Raw genomic sequence first — 22,010 nt, forward strand, 5'->3', positions numbered from 1 at the left:
CAAGACCTTAGCACGTTAACGCGTTGTGACGTTGTGATGTCACTCGTCCTTGCAGATATCTGAATGTCACATTTCCTTGTTTGTGTGTCTCTAAGTTTATTTTTCATTTCTGTGGCGCCTCCTTTACAACAGACCGCAGTTAAACTGCCTGCAGATTCGGGGAGGGGGGAGAGAGACCGACCGAGACCCGAGTGACTGACAGCGACGCTTCCCAATCCCACTCTGCTGAGTTAGAGGAAAAAAAAAAAAACTTCCTGTCAACTTTCAAAACCTCCTGGCTGGAAATGAATCATGCAAACAATTATTCCTCGCTCTAAAGCAACCCTTTGAACGACCACATGCCGAAAACCACAGACGACACAGAGTCCGGGAGAATGAAAAGACGTTAAAATATAAACCTGCACAGGCGGGTCAGGTTTGTGGACAGGAGGAGAGCGGCGTTTCTTCGTCACAGTTTTGAGTCGGATTGTTGGAACTGGAGATAATAATAATAATAATAATAATAATAATAATAATAATAATAATAATAATAATAATAACAACACACCGCGACATGCGACTCGGGGCATTAAAATGGACCAGTGGCATCTAGCTGGAGAAAAGGGGGACAGATTAAAAGAACAAGGTACTGATTTATTGACTGTGTTTTCTTATCGTTTTTGTTTACGCTGCTGGAAGTAATTGCATGTACTGTAGTATCATACCTACTGACAGTTTTTGAAAGAGATCCGTTTCTTAAGAAGATGGGAGACAGGCGGCTGTGGTCATTCCTAGGAAAACGCATTTCACACACAGCTTGTTTTATTAATGAATATCTGTTTATTTAAGTCTCTGCACTGCCACTCGAAACAGCAAATACTCTCATACACCAGTGAGAGCCGAAAAACGAGTCTCGTCAGGTTTTGAGTTTCTTAAACAAACTGCTTAGTGCCTGAATATAAATATGAGCCATATAAATTGATAAATATCTGTGCAATTGCATTTCCGCATGCTTTTTAAAAAAAAGCACAACAGGCTATTGTTCTTCAGCATGAACTCGGGGGATACGCGCTGTTAAATTTAAATTCCTACTGTACATATTGTTTTCCCACAGACAACCTATCCAAAAACCATTTCTATTTTAATAATATACTCTCCACTGCAGCCGCACAGCGAGTGATCCGCAGGCATATTTTTTAAACAGGCAGGTAGATGAGGCTTTCATTCCATCAAAAAATAATTCTACAAATAAGTAGATAATAATAGCGATTAACTTTGTATGAGCTACACACATAACAACATCGCGGCTGCTCCCAGAAATGTTTGAGTCTGTTATTAACAGCTTCCTGTCGTAGATATTCTAACTCCACACTGTTTAAGGGCTTATGTTTGCTGTGGCTGGTGTGAATGTGTTATTATTTGAACACTATGTCATTGTGATCCAAATTACCTCCCCTTATAGCTGTGTGGCGTTTAAGGTGGATTTCATCAACGAAATGTAGCTCTCCCTTTTATACTCGAGGGATATTCATGTGATCTTCTTGATGGGTGATTCCAGAACAAATCTGCAGATGACTGAGGGCTGCCAGCTCCATGGCACCTCAGTGCTCTGAAGTCTTATCTGTTGCGTTAAATAGTCTGTCATTTTAAAACTATATATATATAAAAAAATGTACAAAAAGAAACTACTGTAGTAAGATTCTTTTGAGAACTGTTTCGTCAAAGATGAGAAAGTCTTTATCATGTCTTTGTAAGTAAAGGGAAAGGAAATCAAAATAACACGCACTTTGATGAGTGAGCTGATCCCAATCGACTCTGAAACAACATTTCAAACAGTCGCTTTCCCTCGTCTCAAAGCACTTGAGCTGTTAGGGGTCACTAGAAATAGAACCGTTCTGAAACTTGACAGTCCCACATATAAAAGTTTTAAAACAAGTGAAAAATGACTACATGTTTAGCAATCGAGTGCTCCTTTACAAGAGAATAAACAGCGGAGATTCAGACAGTCCGCGCATTTTAAACATGACTTCAAACAAATTTCTAGGACTGTCCCTTCATGTGAGCCTTGGCCCTCCAGGGCTTAGATCTGCTGTGGTTTATAGACAGACACGCAGGGAGGCGTGGGATCAGATTCAAGATGTCTTCAGTCCAGTGCATCACACTTTCAACACACGCCTGCCACCCCCGTCCCGCCTCAAATCCCAGCCTCCGTTTGGCTGCTCAGAAGCAGGCTGAGCCCTGCAGAGGATGTGGGTCTGGAGTCTGTCTGTGTATCGTGGGGTATCATTTACCCTGATTGCACTAATGATAAGGTTTTGTTGAAAGGTGGCACGCTGGCTGATTATTTTGCAGATCCTTCTTGCAGGCTGTGTGATCAGTGGTCTGGTATTGAGAGGCTGGGAGGATTTCAATCCTGTTACAAGGATTACATGCCAGTAGACTTTATCTGCACTGGATTGAGACTCTGTGTATTTTACGTGTTAAAGCTGTGTAAACTTGGAGTACAGGAGTGTGCAACATTCTGCAATATATGCCGCTGTTTAGCTCATGAGTATAAACCTGCACGGACTCCAGCATGGAAGAAAGCTAGTCTGCTGTTCTGTGAAATTCATGCCTATTTAGAAACTGCATTTCCATGACACTGCTTCCATAATGTAGCAGTCGAATGCTCAACCTAGGCTTCAGATCCATTAGCACAGCAACACAGGTGAAGTGGGTTTGAATAACAAGTACAGTAAATGCATTTTTCACTTGAATCTGGGAGCTGGTCCTCAGGATTATATGAGCACTTTCTCACACACAGTCGCTCCAGTATTCAGGTTTTTTGTCCCATGTCTCGTAGGACGGGATGTGAAACTGTCTGTGTGACGAGGAAGGGGGGGGGGGCTCTCCGGCAGAGATGAACTGGAAGTGAAAGCAAATATTAACCATTTAAGAATCGCGAGTGCGGAGGAGTCAGGACCTCAGAGGAAATGCAGCTTCAGTTTGCTCAATGCTTTCAGGACAGACACAAACATATATTATAGTATCGTTTGTGTGAAACAGACTCTGTAGTATTTGCGTGCGAGTAAACCCTTCCTTTGGTGAAAGGTGTTTCAAGATGGGTTTAAAATACAGATGGGAACTGCGCTACGTCGTCTGAGCGTGATTTTCCAGAGCGGTGCATCAGAAAACAGTTCCACTGTATAACCCTTAGAAACGTATGAAACACATTTTAGGAATCCTCTTTCCTGCAATGCAGTTTGTACATACTGTACAGCACATATCTGCAGGCGTTCAAGATTTGACAGCGCTGTTTCTGAACCTGACGATACACACATTCAGAAACCCCCCCCCACCAGTTTATGAATTGTTCCTTTGTGAATAATTCAGTGTTATCTAGTTGGAAAATGCTTCCGGGCTGTTCCCTTTCTCTTGATGATTTCAAACACACAATGAAGCACGACAGTAATCACTCGTTCACTTTATAAAAGTCTGAAATTAGTTTCGGAGCCGTTGTGCTTGTTTGGACCCAGCGGTACCTCATCTCATCCCCCTGTCTGTTTGTTAGCAGCCTCTCAGCCGTTCTCCTATGCTGTGTCTTTGCGTACAGGCCAGCCAGTTATTTATATGTATCCTTCCACCCTGGCTAATCTCCCTGAACATGTTGAGACGAGCACCACCGGCTCTCTGTCTAGCACTGCCGGCGCGTTTCCCCTCCGCCTCAGTCTTTGACTTTGATCCCTGCCCGGTTGCTGTAATTGAGGGAGGGAGGAGAGCTGGTGCTGCAGGGATTAGAAGCGAGTGTGCGAAGTTTGGAGACTGAACTTTGTTGCACAAAGCCAGCTGGGCTGGAGCCGTTTCACAATGAAGGTGGCATCCAGTAATTGCTGAAAGTGATTGGAGCTTCATTTTATAAAACTTCAATAAACCAAGGCATGCCTTATCATCGCAGCACAGTAGAAAAAAGGGCTATTTACCTATTCCCTTTGAAATAGTTATATATAATATAAAACATGTGCTCTAATACTTTGTATTCACAGAGTGACTTGTGGAAGGTGATAACCTGCCAGCACTGGAGCCTGCGCTCTGCTTTAAAGACCATAGAGATGTTGTGCTGTTTATTGTGCACAGTATTGAACAGTGCTGGGGGAGGAAGGGTGGGGGCTGGTTGCCATGGAAACTCCTACCTTTTTTTTATCTTTTATCTGGGATTGGCTGCACCCTGACCCCAAAGGGGCTGCTTCCTTTGATAAGCGAAACAAAGGCAGACGCATCCTGTCGAGGGCGATGTGCCGGAGGGGCCAGGCGTTTGTACAGCAGCAGGAGGAGGACAGCGCTCGTCTAATCAGGAGCTCCCTGCACTTTCTGTCCTGAGCCACCCTGCTGTGGGTCTGTAGGGGCAGTGCTGAGTGTAAGAACGAGAACGAGAAGAGCCCGCTCTGTGCATGACTGTGACAAGGTTTAAAATAAACAGAAAAACACTTCCTGCTTTCTGTTCTCAACTTGTTGATCATGCTGCCCCAGTGGCTCCCCCTAGGAAGGGCGTTGCTGTGCAGAGTGCATGGGGAGTCATGCGATCAGGAGGTCCCCGGATTGAATCCCGTCTGTGCAGAGTTTCTGATCTTGGCTTTGGGATGCATCTGTACACTGTAGAGTCCACTGTAGAGTCCAGCCCCTGCGTGATTGCATCTTCATCTAGAGCACACCTTTAAAACAAGGACTGTACACTGTAGAGTCCAGCCCCTGCGTGATTGCATCTTCATCTAGAGCACACCTTTAAAACAAGGACTGTACACTGTAGAGTCCAGCCCCTGCGTGATTGCATCTTCATCTAGAGCACATCTTTACCTGCCCTTAGTGCTCGTTATGTTGGTGGTGTCGTACTTTACTCGGTATCATTGATGCTACTGTAACATTGTTTTGGACTTGGCTCCAGGGGGAGACTCACACGGCCTGGCTTCATACAATGTGTCTTTGTTGTGACTGGGTGTGTTCCACAGCTCAGGGCTAATGACAGGGGGCTGTGGAGACTGGGGCTTATAGACAGAATAAAGAGATGTACTCGGATACTCTCCTGCTGTCTGAGAGGTACCTGGGTGCAGGTGCCAGCCACATGCACCCCCTTTATCAAAGTCCGCTTGCGTTTCTTACTAACTGTAGTTCATTTGAAACCTGAATGCTTTAGGGAAGGCGTTAGCAGTGCCACTGTTTAGATAGGGGGTAACGCTGAAATGGTTGCCGGGGAACCCCCCGATCTTGCGAGGTGTCTCAGCAGGCAAGCGTGTTCACTGCTCATACCGAGAACCTGAAGATCTCACTTTGATTGGAAAAGGATGTAAAAAAAGCTTTCAAAGTGAAATCTGTTTCAGGAACTTGCTGCACTTTGTAGAGATTTTGCTTGAAAAGGTTTAATGTCCACTGATTATTAATGACTCGCTAACTGAAGCTTTGCATCTGTGACTGCATCCTTTGGTGAAACTATTGAGGGGGAAATCAGTTACGCAAGCAGACGTCGTGTTAGAACTGGGAATACGAAACACACTCCTGCAGGTTAAAACAACAAACCATTATTTCAATCGAGCCTGCTGTGATAGAAATACCAGGACATACGTGACAGCCTCTCGCTGTGTAGAGGTGCTTGCACAGGTGAGGGGGCGTGTCGAGTGACTGGAAACACACCTTGTTACTGTGCCCTGCAGGGGGAGACTCACACGGCCACCGGGACAGGGTGGAATAATGGGGAAGTGTTTCGGGATGAATCATTTTTTTAGAAAAGGGACAACAAATTGTCTTTCACCATGGACAGGTTAGATCAGTGTCTGATTTAAGAGACATCTCTTGAAACACGTTGCTGTCTGCACCTGTACAGATATCTCGTGACTCTTTGCTGACCCAGCCTGCGTTACCTATGTGTATGATAAAGAATTAGGGCTGGAGAGAAGCTTGTGAATTCAGTAGTGCCTTAACACAGTCAAACAATGTATCCAAAATAACATTTCAGACGTTGCAATAAGAAACGTTGGCAGCATCGTAAAGGATGGAATTGAAGAGACTTCCTTTGTAAAGTGTAGGAGTTTTTCTTTTTTTTTGTATTGAAGAATATATTTTTCCTGTTACTGTAAATTCACTGCGACTTGAAAATGTGCCCCCCCTGAATCCAGCCGGATTATTCCATCTGCATTGTGTTAGAGAGAAGAACAGTTTGCAAAGGGAATACATGCTTTCGAGATGATTCATGAGGCTGTGTTTTGCATTTGCTGTGCAAACTTTCTGCAGGGTGTGGTCACTTTATTAGGAGCAGCAGTAAAATGGATAATGTCTACTGGTATTGGAATCTGCAGACTGTGCCCCAGAATACTGACGTCTTACATAATGCATCATTGTGTTGAAGAACCGAAATAAAACTGGGAGCGAGGCCTGGGCTGCAGAGAGTGGAGAATGGAAATGCCCCTCCCTCCAGAGACTGCAAGGCTGTCCGGTGAGACGCCTGTGTCCACAGACTCGTGGTGTTTAAAAATACACCCTGGCCGGTCGCCATGGCTCGAGCAAGAGCGAGCGGGAAACGCGTCCCTGCCGGACCGTCGATCCTGGAAACGGCTGCCGTGACAACAATAGGCTACCCTGGCCTTCAGGGGCAGAGGTCACCGGTCACTTCCTGTGTGTGAGGAGGGTCTGGAGAAGCAGCTGCACGGGCATTGCTTGGGGAGCCAGGAAGGAACTGTTCAAGCCTTTGATCTATAACTTTGCAAAAAGCAATCTCAGCACAGCAGCAGTCATGGTGTCGATACAGCTGATTCCATTCCCATCCTCCTAGCACTGCTTGTGAGATAGCAGGCTGCATTGCATCACACATTGATAGAGGGGTACTGTGTGAGAGAGAGATGCAATACATTTCCACTGTGTTCACTGAGACATTCCAAGATTACCACGGAAACCGGCCTAACTCAACCCCCCCCCACCCCCCCAACTCCAGAGGCCTCTGCTGTCGAATGCTCTGTCTCTTCCCTTCCCTTTCCCTTCTCCTCCCTGCTCCCTCAGGGCTGGACAAAGGGTGTAAACACCATTGTCCACCCTGGCTGCTTCAGAGCTAACAGCCGCAGAGCAAATGTAGGTCATTTAAGAACAGAGAGAGTCTCTTACTGCGTGTTAGAAGCCTGGTCTTCACTCATTTATTCCACACTACCCCCCCTCAATAAGCCTCTGTGTGTGTTATTGTGTTGATGCCAAGCACACTGTATTTCTTTTGCTGGGGATGACAGCTTCACTTGTTTAACTGTTTGGACTTGTGCTACCAGAGAGTGACAGGCGGTGTGGAGTTAAAATCTCATTTCTGCTCAGCAGTGGAAGTGGTTTAGGCTCCGGCATTTCTTCTCAATGAGGTGGTTTCGATTGCAAGAAGGCCCTCCCTTATGTTTTTGTTTTGTTTTTGTTTTGTTTTAAAAAGGGTTTTCCTCTGCAGTGAATTCTGTGATCTTTTCCACCTCGTAAAGGTTTGGTACAGTGACTGGGCTCTGTAGAGAGGCCCATCGCTGTGCTTCTCCTTCCCCAGCACTGAACAAACCTGTTTGTGTTCTTGTCTCCCGCAGGATTCCCGCTGGTTTGCAGTACGACCCTGTCGACGGAGCCAAGCTTGCGATGAAGATGTCTGGATGGCACACCGGAGTGGAACTGAACGGGGAGATGTGTGAAGCCTGAAGCCCTCCGAACTGATCTAGAACAACCCCACTGCAGACCTCCGTCCTTACTGTTCCATCAGGAGAGAGAGAGAGAACGAGAGAACGAGAGAGAGAACGAGAGAGAACGAGAGAGACAGAGAGACAGAGAGAAACAGAGAGAGACAGAGAGAGAGAGAGTAGTAGTGAGGATGGGTGTTCACTAAAGAGCCTCTTCCCTTTGCTATGCATGCCTCAGGAGGAGGGGCTGTTCCCTGGGCCCTCACCCGCAACCCCGCCATCAACATCAAGCAGAAGATCTCCCAATGGGAGGGCCGCAGCCAGCAGCAGGGTTCGAAGGTCGGGGGTGGCCACGGCGTGCTTTCCAGGACCCAATCCGAAGGCTCCGAGAACGGTAACGGCAAGCCTGGCCTCGCGAAGGCCAAAAGCCTCGGCCTCGATTTCAGGGAAGCCTGCCAGGCCCCTGATGGCGTGACCAAACAACAGCAAACCGTCCAAGGAGGTGGCGGTAACAATCTGAAAGACAACCACAAAGTGGTGAGCTCAGACTGCGGCCCTCCGAGCGGGAAGAAGCCGGGAAACGGCAGCCTGGAGGGGGACGCTTGCAGGTCTCTCCCCCCCGGGAGTTTCTACACCTCCAGGGGTTTCTGGAAGAGGATGGATGGCGTGCCCTGGCAGCAGGAGGAGCTGCAGGCGGAACTGAAGAGGAAACGAGAGAACTCCAGCTCCACCGAGAAGGAGGCCACGGGGAGAGCGGAGGGTCTCCCAGTCAACCCCCTGCCCAAGCCCCAGCGCACATTCCAGTACCTGGGAGAGCACGCCCCGCCAGGCCAATCGGGGGGCTGCATTCTCGGGAAGGGCCAATCCGCAGCCAGGAACGGGCCAAGCTCCTCCCCTAGCACTTACCCACCCCCCAGCCCGGAGGTGATTGTAAACGGGATCACACGAGGAAAACCCAACAGGTACGCCCGGGTTTAGCAGGGCTGGAGCTCAAATCCCACAGCTTTCAGTTTCAGTTGAAGTCAGATTATTTTATATACTCGCTGGAGTAGTTGTAGCATATAAACTCCACATGGTGCCTGCAGTTATCTTGTGGTATTGTGGCCCATGTGTGGTGGAGAGTCCAGTGCATATAGAGGTGGGTTACTAATCAGATAGCCAGGGAGTGCATCTTTTGTAAGTTTCTGTAGCGGAAGATCTCTCCCCTTCAGGGTCTTCTTCTGTATCGATTCGATACAGTTGCTTTCGGTTGTTCTGTGCGTCTCAAGTTCTGAGGCAGGATTCACAAGCGCAGGTTGAGAAGTGGAAGGGGTTTGTGCTTTCGAATGCCAGTTGTTTTGTGCAGAGCCGAGCTCTCGTTGGGAAATGACCTCATGCTGTTGTTTCTGGCAGCAGCGCACTGCATTGTCTAATCTTGACCTAGTTCTGAAACAAGGTCGAGGGAACTTGTGCTTTACAGGAGCTGAGCCAGAGGCAGTGTGAAGGCTTCCGGGAGTCACACACCGCTGGTTAAAATGTGGCTTAGTCTTCCAAGACCCTCTAGGATCTCCAACACACCCGTTAATGCAAGGAGAGAAATCACCCTTTAGGGGAAACACCAGTGAGATAAATATAGAGTTAAAGGATGGCTGTATTAGCGCCTGGAGGTGGTTCATAGCGGTATAACTTTGAGCTGAGATTTGAAGGTGTCTTCCATGAATAACACCTACACAAGTAAGGCTACCTTGTTGTTATAACCAAAACCAGCTTTTCCTGTGCTGTGAGGAGCACATGTCATGGGAGTAATTTGCACAGTGAGTCAGTCCAGGGAGTGTAAGCCCAGCTGTGCCTGTAGTACATGTGTGAGGCTTGAAAAACTGTAGCCTGAACAGCCAGAAATATTGTGAGTAATTGAGGTTTGACTGTAGTGCAGGGCTCACACACACGCACGCACGCACGCACGCACGCACGCACGCACGCACGCGCGGACGCTCTCGTAGCTGTGTGTGTCAGGCAGTCTGCAGTCCGTTCTTTCCTGGCCCCTCTTCCCCTGGTATTGAAGGCTGCTGTTTTGTTTTCCCCGCAGGAAATCCTTTGAGTTTGAAGATGCGGAGCGGCTCAATTTCCTGGTGCCTGGCAGCAGAGAGTCAGCGACCGAGGGGTGCCGGTCGGGGCTCTACCACGCTCTGTCTGAGGACAACATTTACGAGGATATCATCTGTGAATCTCGAGGTACACACGCACACGCGAGGGCCTGCTGCTGGTAAATGATCAAACCCCTCCCTGATCGAGCCCCCCTCCCCCTGCACTTGATGAGGTGTTAGTTAGGGTGGGGGGGTCATGGGAGTAGTCCAGACCCAATGAGAAACTGTCAACATCTGTGGTTGCTAAGCAATACATTTTTTTTGTTTGTTTTAATTCAACATGTCTACTTGTGAGGTAGCCTGGTGCTAGAATCTAGCTCCATAGCGCCAAATGTGCACCCCTTGGAAAACAGTATTGCAGTGTAAAAGTTAGTGATGTGATGTCATTATGGAGTCTGACCCCTGCTGGTGAGAAGTGGTAGCACGCTCAACAGCTGCTTGTGCAGCCTGGCTTGTCAGTGCAGTGTTCAAGCAGGTTGCTTGGGACGGGGAGTTACCCAGCCCCCCTACCCTGATGGAACGGAGGCTCTGTGTGTTAAATGTGAAAGCAGTGTTGGAGCTCTCCCCCTGTTGTCTCTCCACGCTCCCCCAGAGCCTGCCAAAGAGAACGCGTACGAGGACGTCAAGCTGCCTGCGCTGCACAGGCTGCGAGGAGCCACCGCTCCCTGGAGACACGCTCCCGGACAGCCCACTCCCCCACCCAAGGTAGGCCGTCCGTGCCGTGCACATCACTCTCAAACGTGGAGCTTTCACAGATTTACATCAAGTGTATTTTCATTCTAAAATATGATACCTGCTACCCCACTGGCTTGAATAAAGAAGCGTGCGGGACTCTGCATTGCGTTACCATTTTTTTCCCCACTAGGTGTCAGTCTAAACCTGTTGACCCCAGAGAAGATTATTACTTTTGTCAGCTTCAAGTCAAATGTTGTATTTGGGTGCATTTCGATAAAAACAGTATAGGGAATACTTGGGAATAATTTTTAACTGCATGCCCCTATCCATTCACCTGTGATCTCCTCTCCCTCCTGCCTCCTCAGCTGCCCCCCAAGCCAGCCAGTCTCTTGAGACAGATCCCTCTCTCGAAGAGCTGGAGAGCCCGTGACCTGCACAAGACCAGCCGCTCGTGCACAGCGGCGCCCCCTGCAGCCCGAGCCACGCCGCGCTCACCGACTTCAGAGTGCAAGAGGAGCGTGCCGGGCCCAGAGAGCAACGGGAGGACCAGGGTGCTGCCCCGGGTACGAGAACCGGGGGAGAGAGGGCGTGCTGTGCGCAGGGTTAGCAAAGCTCATCATTGCATAGACTTAGTGTGGGGGGGGTAACTCTTAAACACTCAGCAGTGAGGAATTTATACTTTGAGAAACTCCATTGAAGACACGAGGAAAGATGTGTGTGTGTGTGTGTGTGTGGAAAGACTTTGTGTTTGTGTGTGTGTGTGTGAATGTGTTTGCAAATCCATTTGCAGAACAAGAAACCGGAACTTCCAAGTGTCTTCTTATAGGCCAGCTATTTCTGTATGGAAAAAAAAAAAAACACCAAAGCTGTCCTAGCCAAGCAATTCCTCCTAAACCCCCAATCCAGCCCCTGCATGTTCTTCACACAGCGACTGCCAGCCAGTTAACAGAGCCAGTGTGCAGTCAGCAACACCCTGAGCGGGGACAGAGAAAGCAAGGCTGCTTTGCCACATTAAAAACAGAGACAGAGGCTGCTGGGCTGGGACTGGAGGCACCCCCTGGACCCCTGGCAATGGGAAGAGGCTGAGGGTTCAATCCTGATGGAGCTGGTGAGAGGGGGGCAGGGAATAGGAGTGAGGCTACTGGGGGAGAAGGAGGTGGGAAATTGGCTCAGAGGGGGTGAAATTTTTGGTCTTGATGAAGTACGGGTCACGCGTTGGTTTTAAGGATCAGTTTACTATACAGCATTGAATGTACGTTGCAACAGCTTATAGATCAATGGTTTCCAGTTGCATTACCAGTGTGAAGCTTCATGTTAAATTCAAAAGTTGCTTAGAAATGTCTCTTTGCATGCTCTTAGTACTGTATTAATAAAGCCTGCATGAATGAAAAGGCTTTGCATAACTCTAGAGAGCTGCTGCTGGTCCAGTTGTCACAGAGCTTTAGCACAGGTTATATAATGTGTCTGTGGAAGGGGAGTGTCACTAACATGCTTGTTGAGTTTCTACAGGTAGGTGTCTCTTGTGTAAGAGATGCCACCTCTTGCAGCCCTCTTTTTAAAAGTGTTTTCCTGTAATGAATTCTCTCCCCAGTGTGTTGGCTGGGAGTTTGCGCTGGCAGCCAGAGCTCTTTGTGTTCCAGCGCTCCCATTGTTTCTTCCTCTAGTTTTTAATGCAGAAGGTTTTCCTGGCGCTTTGGAGACAGCGCTGGGTTTATGTCAAGCATCTAGCCCTAGGGCTGATTTTAAAAAGGGCTGAAATCTGTTAAGAATCGAAACAGCTGAACTCCTGATGAGGCTGTCTTTGAACTGAGCGGCCCGTTTTACACATCTGTAGAGCCACTGTAGGAACCCAGGACACTGAAGGAGGCACCAGCCAAAAAAACATTCGTCTTAGTTAGGGACACCCTCACTCCCGAAATAAAACTGACGCGTCCAACTGGCCAAAGCGCAGAAACGAACCCCTGACCCTTATCTCTAAGGGACAGAGGCTTCTCTTCGTGGTTGCGCTGCTGGTATTTTGTGTCTAGATACTGTCGACATCCTCGTGTGCATTTTTGGAATGGCTTCCTTTTACTCTTTATCTTTTTCCCCCAAACTGAGTTTGGCGAAACTTTGAACAAACATTTGCTGCAGGAAGTTTTACCACATTCCATCTAACAGCTTACTGGTTCGGTCTCCCCCAAAAAACTACATCAAGGACACAAAAAAGAGTGATGTGTGCCGTTTGCAGGTTCAAAATATACTCCTGTCTGTCGGAAGTTGCTTGGTGATTGAGAAGTGGGTTTGTTTTAATTGATCTTAAAGGGATTATAGCTAAGGAGATAATTCCATGTGAAGTGCAGCTTCTGTATGCAACGGCTCGAAACGGGTCCAGGCTTTAATTGTAGCTGAAGAAATAATAATTCTGTAACTCTTACACGTGCAGCTGACCTAAAGAAACGGAGAGGTTTGCAGTAACAGACTTTCAGAGCTCTGCAAAGGGCTGCATATATAGAGAATGAGAGCGTGCGAAGGGGAAGATTCATGGGATTGTTCAGTTAGCCGCTCAGCTGCAGCTCATTTAAATAGCTGGCGTTTGTGAAAGCGTGCAGATCGAAGGAACCAGAGCCCACGTGTCTGCTCGGGGACTGGACTCCACAGCCCGCGTCGAGCATGGATCTCCCAGGAGACCTGGCAGCCAGACCCAGGCTTCTCATCTGGAGTTCATTTCAGCGCTGTGTGTGTGGAGAGCGGAGCCGGCGTCGATTTTTAATGTCACATTTCACAAATCCTAAATGGTTTTGTTTCCCCTTCCAGTTTGTGAACAAGATTCAGGAGATCTTTAATGCCAAGCGGGGAAAGAAGCGAGTGAAGACCCAGGTGACCAGCGGCAGAGGTGTGTGGGTTGAGGGGCGCTTGCATTGGCGCTGCTTAGATATGCAGTTAGGTTAGGACTCCAGGAATTTCAACCTGCCACCTTGAGTGATTTGAAAGAGATCTGCGTCCCAGTTTAGACTGCTGCTCGCTGGCAGGATTCAGAAGCTGTACGGTCCATTGTGGCTACTGTAACAGGAATAAGTTTCAGCCATTCCAGGTTTTAATATGTGCTGGATCAGCCCCAGTGTAAAGGTAACAAGCTCAGGTGTGTCTTACTCAACTCTTAGTAAAACCAGGACCAGATGCAATGTCTTATTTCCATTCCCTGTATAAGAGTATAGTAGACATCCAGAGCTTTGAACACACCTTTCCATTTAGTAACTCATCACTGCAGAAGTCACAGTCACTGTGATGCTAAACAGGTTTCCTAAATACTGAAGAAAACATAGCTGGAATAAATTAACCCTTTAACAGCTCGTTTTTTAAAGGCTGCAGTAATTCTGTAACCAAATTGCATAATTTATTTGATCATCAAACACTGGGATATAAGAATGTGAACCAAACGTTGAGCATCGCTGGTCCCTGCAGATTCTTTTAGAGTCACACTGTGTACCAGCACTGCGTGTCTTATTGTTTTGGATGAAAGCTTGAGGCATGTTTTTATTGCTCTGGCAATCTAGCGTGAAGCAGTGTTCCTATAATTACTGCAGTGTGTTCACATTGACTTGTACTTCATTCCAGATGATGCCAGTGACACAGAGAGTGACACGGAGGAGCCCAGTGTAGGTGAGTAGCCAGACCAGGTGCCGGCGGATCTGTGTTCAATAATTCAAGGGGTAAAAACTATTTTTAAAAAAATAAACCAATAATAAATCCTCCGATCCCATGACCGAGCCAGCTTCCTCTTCCACACCCAGGAACTCCAGAGCGGAGGTCAGCGAGCTAGCGCCCTCTGGAGGACGAAGGGCAGCCCTGCAGGTGTCCGCTCTGAGCTCACCAGGCGCCTGACCGGTAGGGTCCACAGTAGCGCGATGAGGAGAAACAGGTTCCCTAACCCACGGGAGCGCCAGTAACCAGCGAAGACCGGAGACTTCACACAGCCAACGTTTAAAAACGTGTAACTTTTATATTGAGTAAACCTGAAACAGAGAGTTTTTGAAATAGTTCTGGATTGAACTGCCTGCACGCTGTCCCAGGCTCTGAATTCCCCCTGCCTGCACGCTGTCCCAGGCTCTGAATTCCCCCTGCCTGCACGCTGTCCCAGGCTCTGAATTCCCCCTGCCTGCACGCTGTCCCAGGCTCTGAATTCCCCCTGCCTGCACGCTGTCCCAGGCTCTGAATTCCCCCTGCCTGCACGTTGTCCCAGGCTCTGAATTCCCCCAGCCTGCACGCTGTCTCAGGCTCTGAATTCCCCCTACACTGTCCCAGGCTCTGGATTCCCCCTACACTGTCCCAGGCTCTGAATTCCCCCTGCCTGCATGCTGTCTCAGGCTCTGAATTCCCCCTGCCTGCACGCTGTCCCAGGCTCTGAATTCCCCCTACACTGTCCCAGGCTCTGGATTCCCCCTACACTGTCCCAGGCTCTGAATTCCCCCTGCCTGCACGCTGTCTCAGGCTCTGAATTCCCCCTGCCTGCACGCTGTCCCAGGCTCTGAATTCCCCCTGCCTGCACGCTGTCCCAGGCTCTGACGAGCGTCTCTTCCTCTCAGACGGTGGCCGGCGCTCGGTGCACGTCCACTCCACTCTGCGGAGGAACCCTCTTTATCAGACGCTGGAGCGGGATCTCTACGAGCTTCAGGAGCACCAGCTCTTCCAGCTCTTCGTCGTCGTGTCGCTCCGCAAGAAACCCTCCAGCAGCGCCTACACCCCTGAGATCACACAGCAGTTCCCCAACAAGGTGAGACTCCTGACAGCCCTTCAATGCCCTCTTTATTGCAGAGCTGTGAATGGAGTGTTTAGACTGGAGCTCTCATTATTATGAAGGTGCTTGTAATGACAGCGCTGCAGAGCTGTGAATGGAGTGTTTAGACTGGAGCTGTCATTGTTATGAAGGTGCTGAGAGTCTCAGATGTTACGGATTGCTGTCCCTCTTCTTGTTCACAGTTTGAGAAGTGCACGCGACAGTCCCGGGATGCAGAACAGCGGCTCAGAGCCATTCTCAGTTTCTGCTTCCCCGACTCCCAGGACTGGAGACCTTCAGCTGAGCTCCCCAGGTACGCTTGTTTAATGTAACGGAGAAACTGAAGCATGAACCCGTTGTGTTCTTCACTGTACGAAATCCAGCGGGACCCTCGCTAAGCCCGGCCGCGGTCGTCTGAAATGACCTGCCACGCTAGACTCAGGAAAGCACGCAGCATCCGGTCCCGAATGCTTTGAACGAATCTGCTGTGCAAATACAGCAGACAGGCTTTGTCTCCAGCTGCTGTTGTAGTTTTATTATTTGCTGTGTTCGGTGTTCTAGCTTCTGGTGTCTGAATGCATTCCTTTGTTTCTGCAGTGAAACCTTTTCCTTCGTGCTGACGGGAGAGGACGGAGGCCGCTGGTTTGGGTACTGCCGCAGACTCTTGGTAGGTTATACTTGGGTTTGTTTGATTTATCGGTGTGGTTGTGGAAGTCAGCACAGTTAACAGTGCGTTGCTGTGAGCTATATAATTACATTGCATTGTGCTATATAATTGCATTGCTGTGACACTAGTGGTGTAGCGGCTTCTCAAAATATCAATCAAAAAAAGGAATCCTGTTCAGCAATAATGTCTCCTTGTTCGATTCCTGTGCAGGGCTTTGTCTCCCATGTCTCCCGTTTCCCATCTCTCTCTCTCTCTCTTTCTCTCTCTCTCTCTCTCTCTTCTCTCTCCTCTCTCCTCTCTCCTCTCTCCTCTCTCTCCTCAGCAGTAATGTCTCCTTGTTCGATTCCTGTGCAGGGCTTTGTCTCCCATGTCTCCCGTTTCCCATCTCTCTCTCTCTCTCTCTCTCTCTCTCTCTCTGTCTCTCTCTCTCTCTCTCCGTCTGTCTCTCTTTCTCTCCTCTCTCCTCTCTCCTCTCTCCTCTCTCCTCTCTCCTCTCTCTCCTCAGCAGTAATGTCTCCTTGTTCGATTCCTGTGCAGGGCTTTGTCTCCCATGTCTCCCGTTTCCCATCTCTGTCTCTCTCTCTCTCTCTCTCTCTCTCTCTCTCTCTCTCTCTCTCTCTCTCTCTCTCTCTCTGTCTCTCTCTCTCTCTCTCTCTCTCTCTCTCTCTCTCTCTCTCTCCGTCTGTCTCTCTTTCTCTCCTCTCTCCTCTTTCCTCTCTCCTCAGCAGTAATGTCTCCTTGTTCGATTCCTGTCCAGGGCTTTGTCTCCCATGTCTCTGTCTCTCTCTCCTCAGCAGTAATGTCTCCTCATTCGATTCCTGTCCAGGGCTTTGTCTCCCATGTCTCTGTCTCTCTCTCCTCAGCAGTAATGTCTCCTCATTCGATTCCTGTCCAGGTGTTTGTCTCCCATGTCTCTGTGTCTCTCTCCTCAGCCCCATGGGAAGGGTAAGCGCATCCCGGAGGTGCACTGCATTGTCAGTCGGCTGGGCTGCTTTAACCTCTTTGCCAAGGTAAGGGAGATGTTTGTTCCTGTAGATCTCCGCTGTACTTCCACTTGCTTATGTCCGTTCCCCAGCACGTAGATCTTTTGTGTTCCTCACCTGGGGAACGTGCTGGCTGTGTAGCATTGCTGATACTGACGGCGTGTCCGGTGTTTTCAGATTCTGGAGGAGGTGGAGCGGCGCAGGGATATCTCTCCGGCTCTCGTCTACCCGTTCATGCGCAGTGTGATGGAGGCTCCGTTCCCCGCACCCGGACGCACCATCACCGTCAAGAACTTCCTGCCTGGCTCCGGTAACGAGGTGAGCACGTCCGGGTCAAGCTTCTGACCCCGCGAGGTCAGCCAGCCTGAGAGCGCGTCTGTGGGTTCATGTTTGAGATGCTGCTTCCTCTCGCTGCAGGTTCTGGAGCTGTGCCGGCCTGTGGACTCCCGTCTGGAGCACGTTGACTTCGAGTGTCTCCTCCAGTGTCTGGGAGGGAGCCAGCTGCTGCAGGTGTTCGCCTCGCTGCTCCTGGAGAGGAGAGTCATCTTCGTGGCTGACAAGCTCAGGTAACCGCCCTCAGCGCGGCTGGGTTTTCATTCCCCTTTTCATCAAGAAGCCACCTCCTTACTGCTTATCGGATTTCACTTTATTTCTCTTGGGTGTATCCCCGTGGCCTCTTACAGTGAAGAATGCAATGCATCTGGGATTCAGTTTCACTGCTGCTATGCTGGTCTCTCCCTCTCTCTCTCTCTCTCCCTCCCTCACCCTGCTCTCATGTGTTTCTCCAGCACCCTGTCGCGCTGTGCACACGCTGCCATCGCTCTGCTCTACCCCTTCACCTGGCAGCACACCTACATCCCTGTGCTCCCGGCCTGCATGATTGACATCACCTGCTCCCCCACCCCCTTCCTGATTGGAGTGCTGTCCTGTGTGCTGCCCGAGCTGAGGGAGCTGCCCATCGAGGAGGTGAGTCTGTCCGCCAAAACCATCTCCCACGGAAAAACAAAAAAAAAACCTGTGACTTTGAGTTCATTCCATGGCAATGCAGTCTGTATTCCCGCAGTGTGTTAGTTTGCCAGGGGGGTGTAAATGTGAGCAGTCCTGAGAGCTGTCTGATCTTTCCCAGGTGCTGATTGTGGATCTGTGTGCAAACCGCTTCATAAGACAGGTGAGTAGTTGTGCTTGCATGTCTCTCTATTCCTGTACAAACATACCTGTCGTTCTTTTAGCAGTATTTTGCCGTACCTGCGCTGGCTGTTTCCAGGTGTGGAGGGTGTTGATGTGCATTTTATTTATTTAAAAAAAAAATTATGCTTTTTTGGTTTTGTAGACTTCGCTGTAGACGCTTCCGTCCTCAATAACCCTCTGGTTTTATTCCTAGCCATCCAGCCACAGTGCAGTTAGAATCGAGTTCTATACAAGCAGTAAATACCATCCCACAAGCTCCTTACAGCAAGCCCTGCTTATTCTGTGAACAAAGACCTGTAGTGCACATCAGTGAAGGCTGTGTCTGTGTCTGTGTGTGTCTGTGTGTCTCAGATCTCGGATGAGGACTGTATCCTCCCCAGCAAGCTCCAGGCAGCTCTCCTGCAGGTCCTGGAGGAGCGAGGAGACATCCTGGCGCTGGAGGCAGCAGGAATGAGAGGAGGTGAGACTCTCTCTCCTTCTCTCTCTCTCTCTCTCTCTCTCTCTCTCTCTCGCTCTCATTAGATTTCATGTAATGCTTGTTTCATTGCATCAGTCATCGCTAACCCAGGCATTTTGATCCTGAACCGCGCTTTCCAGGGGCTAGTGCATCCAATCTCTTTACCATGGCAGTTAACAGAGAATATCGTTACACTGTGAATCCAAATGAATTGAGTTGTGTCTGGGCAGTGACTGACCTCTCTCTCTCTCTCTCTCTCTCTCTCTCTCTCTCTCTCTCTCTCTCTCTCCCTCCCCCTCTCTCCCCCTCTCTCCCCCTCTCCCCCTGTCTCTCAGGTCCTCCCCCCTGCCTCAGCACTCTCCTCTCGGAGGCGTTTGTGCATTTCTTCGTGGAGCTGGTGGGTCATTACTCCCTGCACATGGGGGTAGGGGAGGGGGGGCAGAGGGCTCTCCGGCGGGATGCTTTCCGAAAGTCCCACCCTTCCCGCGGCACGCGGCAGTTCCTGCAGCTCTTCATGGAGACGCAGACGTTCTCCGGTTTCATCCAGGACCGAGAGCTCCGCAAGAGCGGGGTCAAAGGTCAGTGTCTGGCTCACCAGTCCATTCACTCTACGTGTTTACAAAGAAGCACAGTTATTTTAATATATATCAGGTTTACTGTCCTGGGTTTGAGATACTGTGAGGTGTTCTGTATCCTGAATCACAGATAACTGTTTTCTGTCTCGACTGCTTAACGGTCGTTAGGGGAAGCAGCTGGTTGGTTAATGACAGGAAGGAAGGCACTGAAAGAAGCCACGCCCTGGAAAATCAGGGAACCTGGGAGCTTTGTTTAACCTGTGTGGTAGCGGAGCTGCACACGTGGGCAATGCTGAGCGTTGTGGCAGGATAAAGCAGGTCTCTTCATGCCAGCATTGCCCTGTGTGAAGGTGTCCCGTTACCCCCCCCGCATACACAAACAGCCTTTTATTCTTTCTGGCTGTCCTGTGGTACAAAGAACTGGCTTTTGCAGCTCACTAACGCCCCCTGTTGGTGTCCGCAGGCCTCTTCGAGCTTCGAGCGGCTCAGTATTTGGAGACGATGCCAGAGTCGGAGCCCAGCGGCATGAACAAGTTTCTGAAGGGACTAGGTGAGGAGCGTGCGTGCGTGTGTGGGTCTGGGCGTGCGTGCGTGCGTGCGTGCGTGCGTGTGTGCGTGCGTGCGTGTGTGTATGCATGCGTGCGCGTGTGAGTGTGCGTGTGAGTGTGTCGTATGGCGTCCTGGCCTTGACGAGATCTTTTCATTCTTTCATCACTAAACGCAGTCCCGCTATCCATGCTTTATTTTGGTTTCTCTTACAGGAAGTAAAATGAAATTTCTTCAAAAGAAGTAAAGTGGCAAGCTCCGCCTTAAACTCACCATTAAAGGACCAGCAAGCTCAGACGGGAGCCTATTGGCTGCCCGAGGGAGTGGGAGCGGCCGAAAGAGGGTTCCCTGTCCCTGATTGGCTGGCTGGCAGAGGCACACTCCCAGCACCTTTTCAGCTGTTGACAAAGAGTCTTAATAAAGGCACTGCAGCTCCTGGGATCCACTGGAACAGAGTTTCAAAATGAAGAGACTGGTTTATTAATTCAGAGCAATGCTAACAGGATCCAGGAAGGCAGAGGTCCACTGAGCACAAATACCCGGGTTAGAAAGGAGTATTTCACAGGCTTTAACTTCATTCATGTGTCAGCTTCCCTGCAGTGTGGTCCCCGGGCAGGCCAGTGCGATGGTGAACTCTCCCCGCATGCTGTGGCACTGGGCAGCGCAGGGCTCGTCTCACAGGGTCGCTCAGTCACAGTGAGCTGAGGAGGATTACTAGATTTTCATAGTGGGGATCAGGACCTAACTGGAGCACAGTCATGTAAGATAGCAGATATCTCCAGGATTCACCGTTCTCTCTCTCTATTGAAGATGCCTCCAGTGTGTCCCTGTGTAGCTGTCTCACACGCACACACACACACACACACACTGACACACACACTGACACACACACACACACACTGACGCACACACTGTGACACACACACTGAAGCACACACTGACACACACACACACACTGACACACAATGACACACACAAACCACTTTAAACCACCACGGACATGAAAAAACGTCTTTGAAGGAGAACGGCCGTCCTCGTGCTTTCTGAGGCTAGCTGTGTCCGCAGTGACACTCGGAGAAAGAAAGCAAAGGAGTTCCTTCCGTGAACTTTCACCTTTTCAGCTCCCAATCTATTTATTTATCTTTTTAACAGGCTACCAATTGAGTGTGTATAACTACAGATCATGTAGGTGGAATGTATGCATGGTATGTTTTTTAAAGGTATAATTTTAATGATCAAAGTCCCATCGTATCAGACAGGTTTGATCCCTTCAGAGGGGGCAGAAGATCACGTATACAGCGTCCTTCCCTGTGTACCTGCTGTGTTAGTGCTGCCTGGCACAGCCCCGAGTACTGGTGTAACTGGGATTGAAACCAGACACTGGTGTCATGAGCCCCCCCCCCCGGGATACCTCCGCCCCCCCCCCCCCCGGGTCTGCTCGGGGGTCTGTGCCAGTGATCGTGTCGTGGGGTCATGTGAAAGTGTTATGTATTTAACAGGGGTGTTCTTTGAACGATCCTAAAGAATAAACTCTTTTGTATAAATCTCACTAAGGAGTGTTTTTTTAATTTTTTTTTAATTTTCAGCTGCCCCGCACCCCATCCCTTTCTCACTGCATTCTGATTGACTTTTCAATAATCCATTGCAAGCTGAAGAGCCCTCATTTTAAACCCATGTGCCTTTCAAAATTTAGAGCTTTCCCTCCAAAGATCTGATTGCAGCTTTTAAAAGAGATGTCAAGCTCTTTATTTATTTATTTATTTATTTATTTCTGTAATAATAATGCTAGGTGTTACAAAATAAACAGTGTTTGATGTTACTTTTTATAAAACTGTGCCACAGCAATGCGCTATACATGAAGTTGTTACAAATGAGAACACTAAAGGATTCTAATTTTACATGATGTCACAGTGATGTCACGGTACTATCACAACGACATCACAATAAGGATTAGAATGACCAGCACGTGTCATACTGGTTCAAAAAAACAAAAAAGGCAATTTTACATCACTTTATAGATGATGATGATGATTATTATATACCAGACGCTTTTATCCAAAGCGACTTACACAAATTAAAAACAAAACAAGCTTTTTAAAAACATGTCGGCAAAAGTGGTTTTTGAGAAGAAAATGAGATGAAAAACGAATTTAAAATCACAACAAAACATAGCAGAATGTTTTTAAATAAAATATCGTACCCCCCCCCCCCCCCCCCCCCCCCCCCAGTCTTATTTGCAATAGGTTATTATGAGGGTGGGTGTGGACTTTTCACAGAAAAGCTGTCCCCCCGCACACAGTACAGTCCAGTGTCTGGTCATGGTCTCACTACAGTTGACCTCAAACGCCCTCTGCTGGTCATTGGTGGTTTGCGCCGCTACGTTTTGCCAGCAGTAATGATGGAGTC

General features: G+C 49.0%; 1 protein-coding gene across 2 annotated transcripts; it reads left to right on the plus strand.

Moving 5' to 3' along the window:
- On the plus strand, window positions 1–21,435 carry LOC117428007 (DENN domain-containing protein 2C). Of its 2 annotated transcripts, none has more exons than XM_059003500.1 (19): window positions 1–625; window positions 7,548–8,596; window positions 9,700–9,845; window positions 10,350–10,462; window positions 10,798–11,034; window positions 13,229–13,307; window positions 14,030–14,074; window positions 14,998–15,185; window positions 15,392–15,501; window positions 15,786–15,855; window positions 16,788–16,865; window positions 17,016–17,156; window positions 17,256–17,404; window positions 17,627–17,804; window positions 17,965–18,006; window positions 18,378–18,486; window positions 18,819–19,061; window positions 19,522–19,608; window positions 19,820–21,435. In XM_059003500.1, the coding sequence occupies exons 2-19, from the start codon at window positions 7,860–7,862 to the stop codon at window positions 19,849–19,851; spliced, it is 2,784 nt and encodes a 927-aa protein (XP_058859483.1). In that variant the 5' UTR covers window positions 1–625; window positions 7,548–7,859; the 3' UTR covers window positions 19,852–21,435. The 2 variants fall into 2 exon arrangements, with proteins under 2 accessions (XP_058859483.1, XP_058859484.1); XM_059003501.1 differs by having other exon boundaries at window positions 2–625; window positions 10,798–10,995.
- The last annotated feature ends 575 nt before the right edge of the window (window positions 21,436–22,010 follow it).

The sequence above is a fragment of the Acipenser ruthenus genome, chromosome 29 (genome assembly GCF_902713425.1).
Source record: "Acipenser ruthenus chromosome 29, fAciRut3.2 maternal haplotype, whole genome shotgun sequence".
Taxonomy (NCBI): Eukaryota; Metazoa; Chordata; class Actinopteri; order Acipenseriformes; family Acipenseridae; genus Acipenser; species Acipenser ruthenus.

What these genes read in the sequence shown, in the direction of transcription:
- LOC117428007 (XM_059003500.1), top strand. Translation starts at nt 7,860, where the DNA reads ATGCATGCCTCAGGAGGAGGGGCTGTTCCCTGGGCCCTCACCCGCAAC. An exon ending in CACGGAGGAGCCCAGTGTAG is followed by an intron (nt 14,075 to 14,997) that starts GTGAGTAGCCAG and finishes TCTTCCTCTCAG; the next exon opens with ACGGTGGCCGGCGCTCGGTG. An exon ending in TGCCTGGCTCCGGTAACGAG is followed by an intron (nt 17,157 to 17,255) that starts GTGAGCACGTCC and finishes CTCTCGCTGCAG; the next exon opens with GTTCTGGAGCTGTGCCGGCC.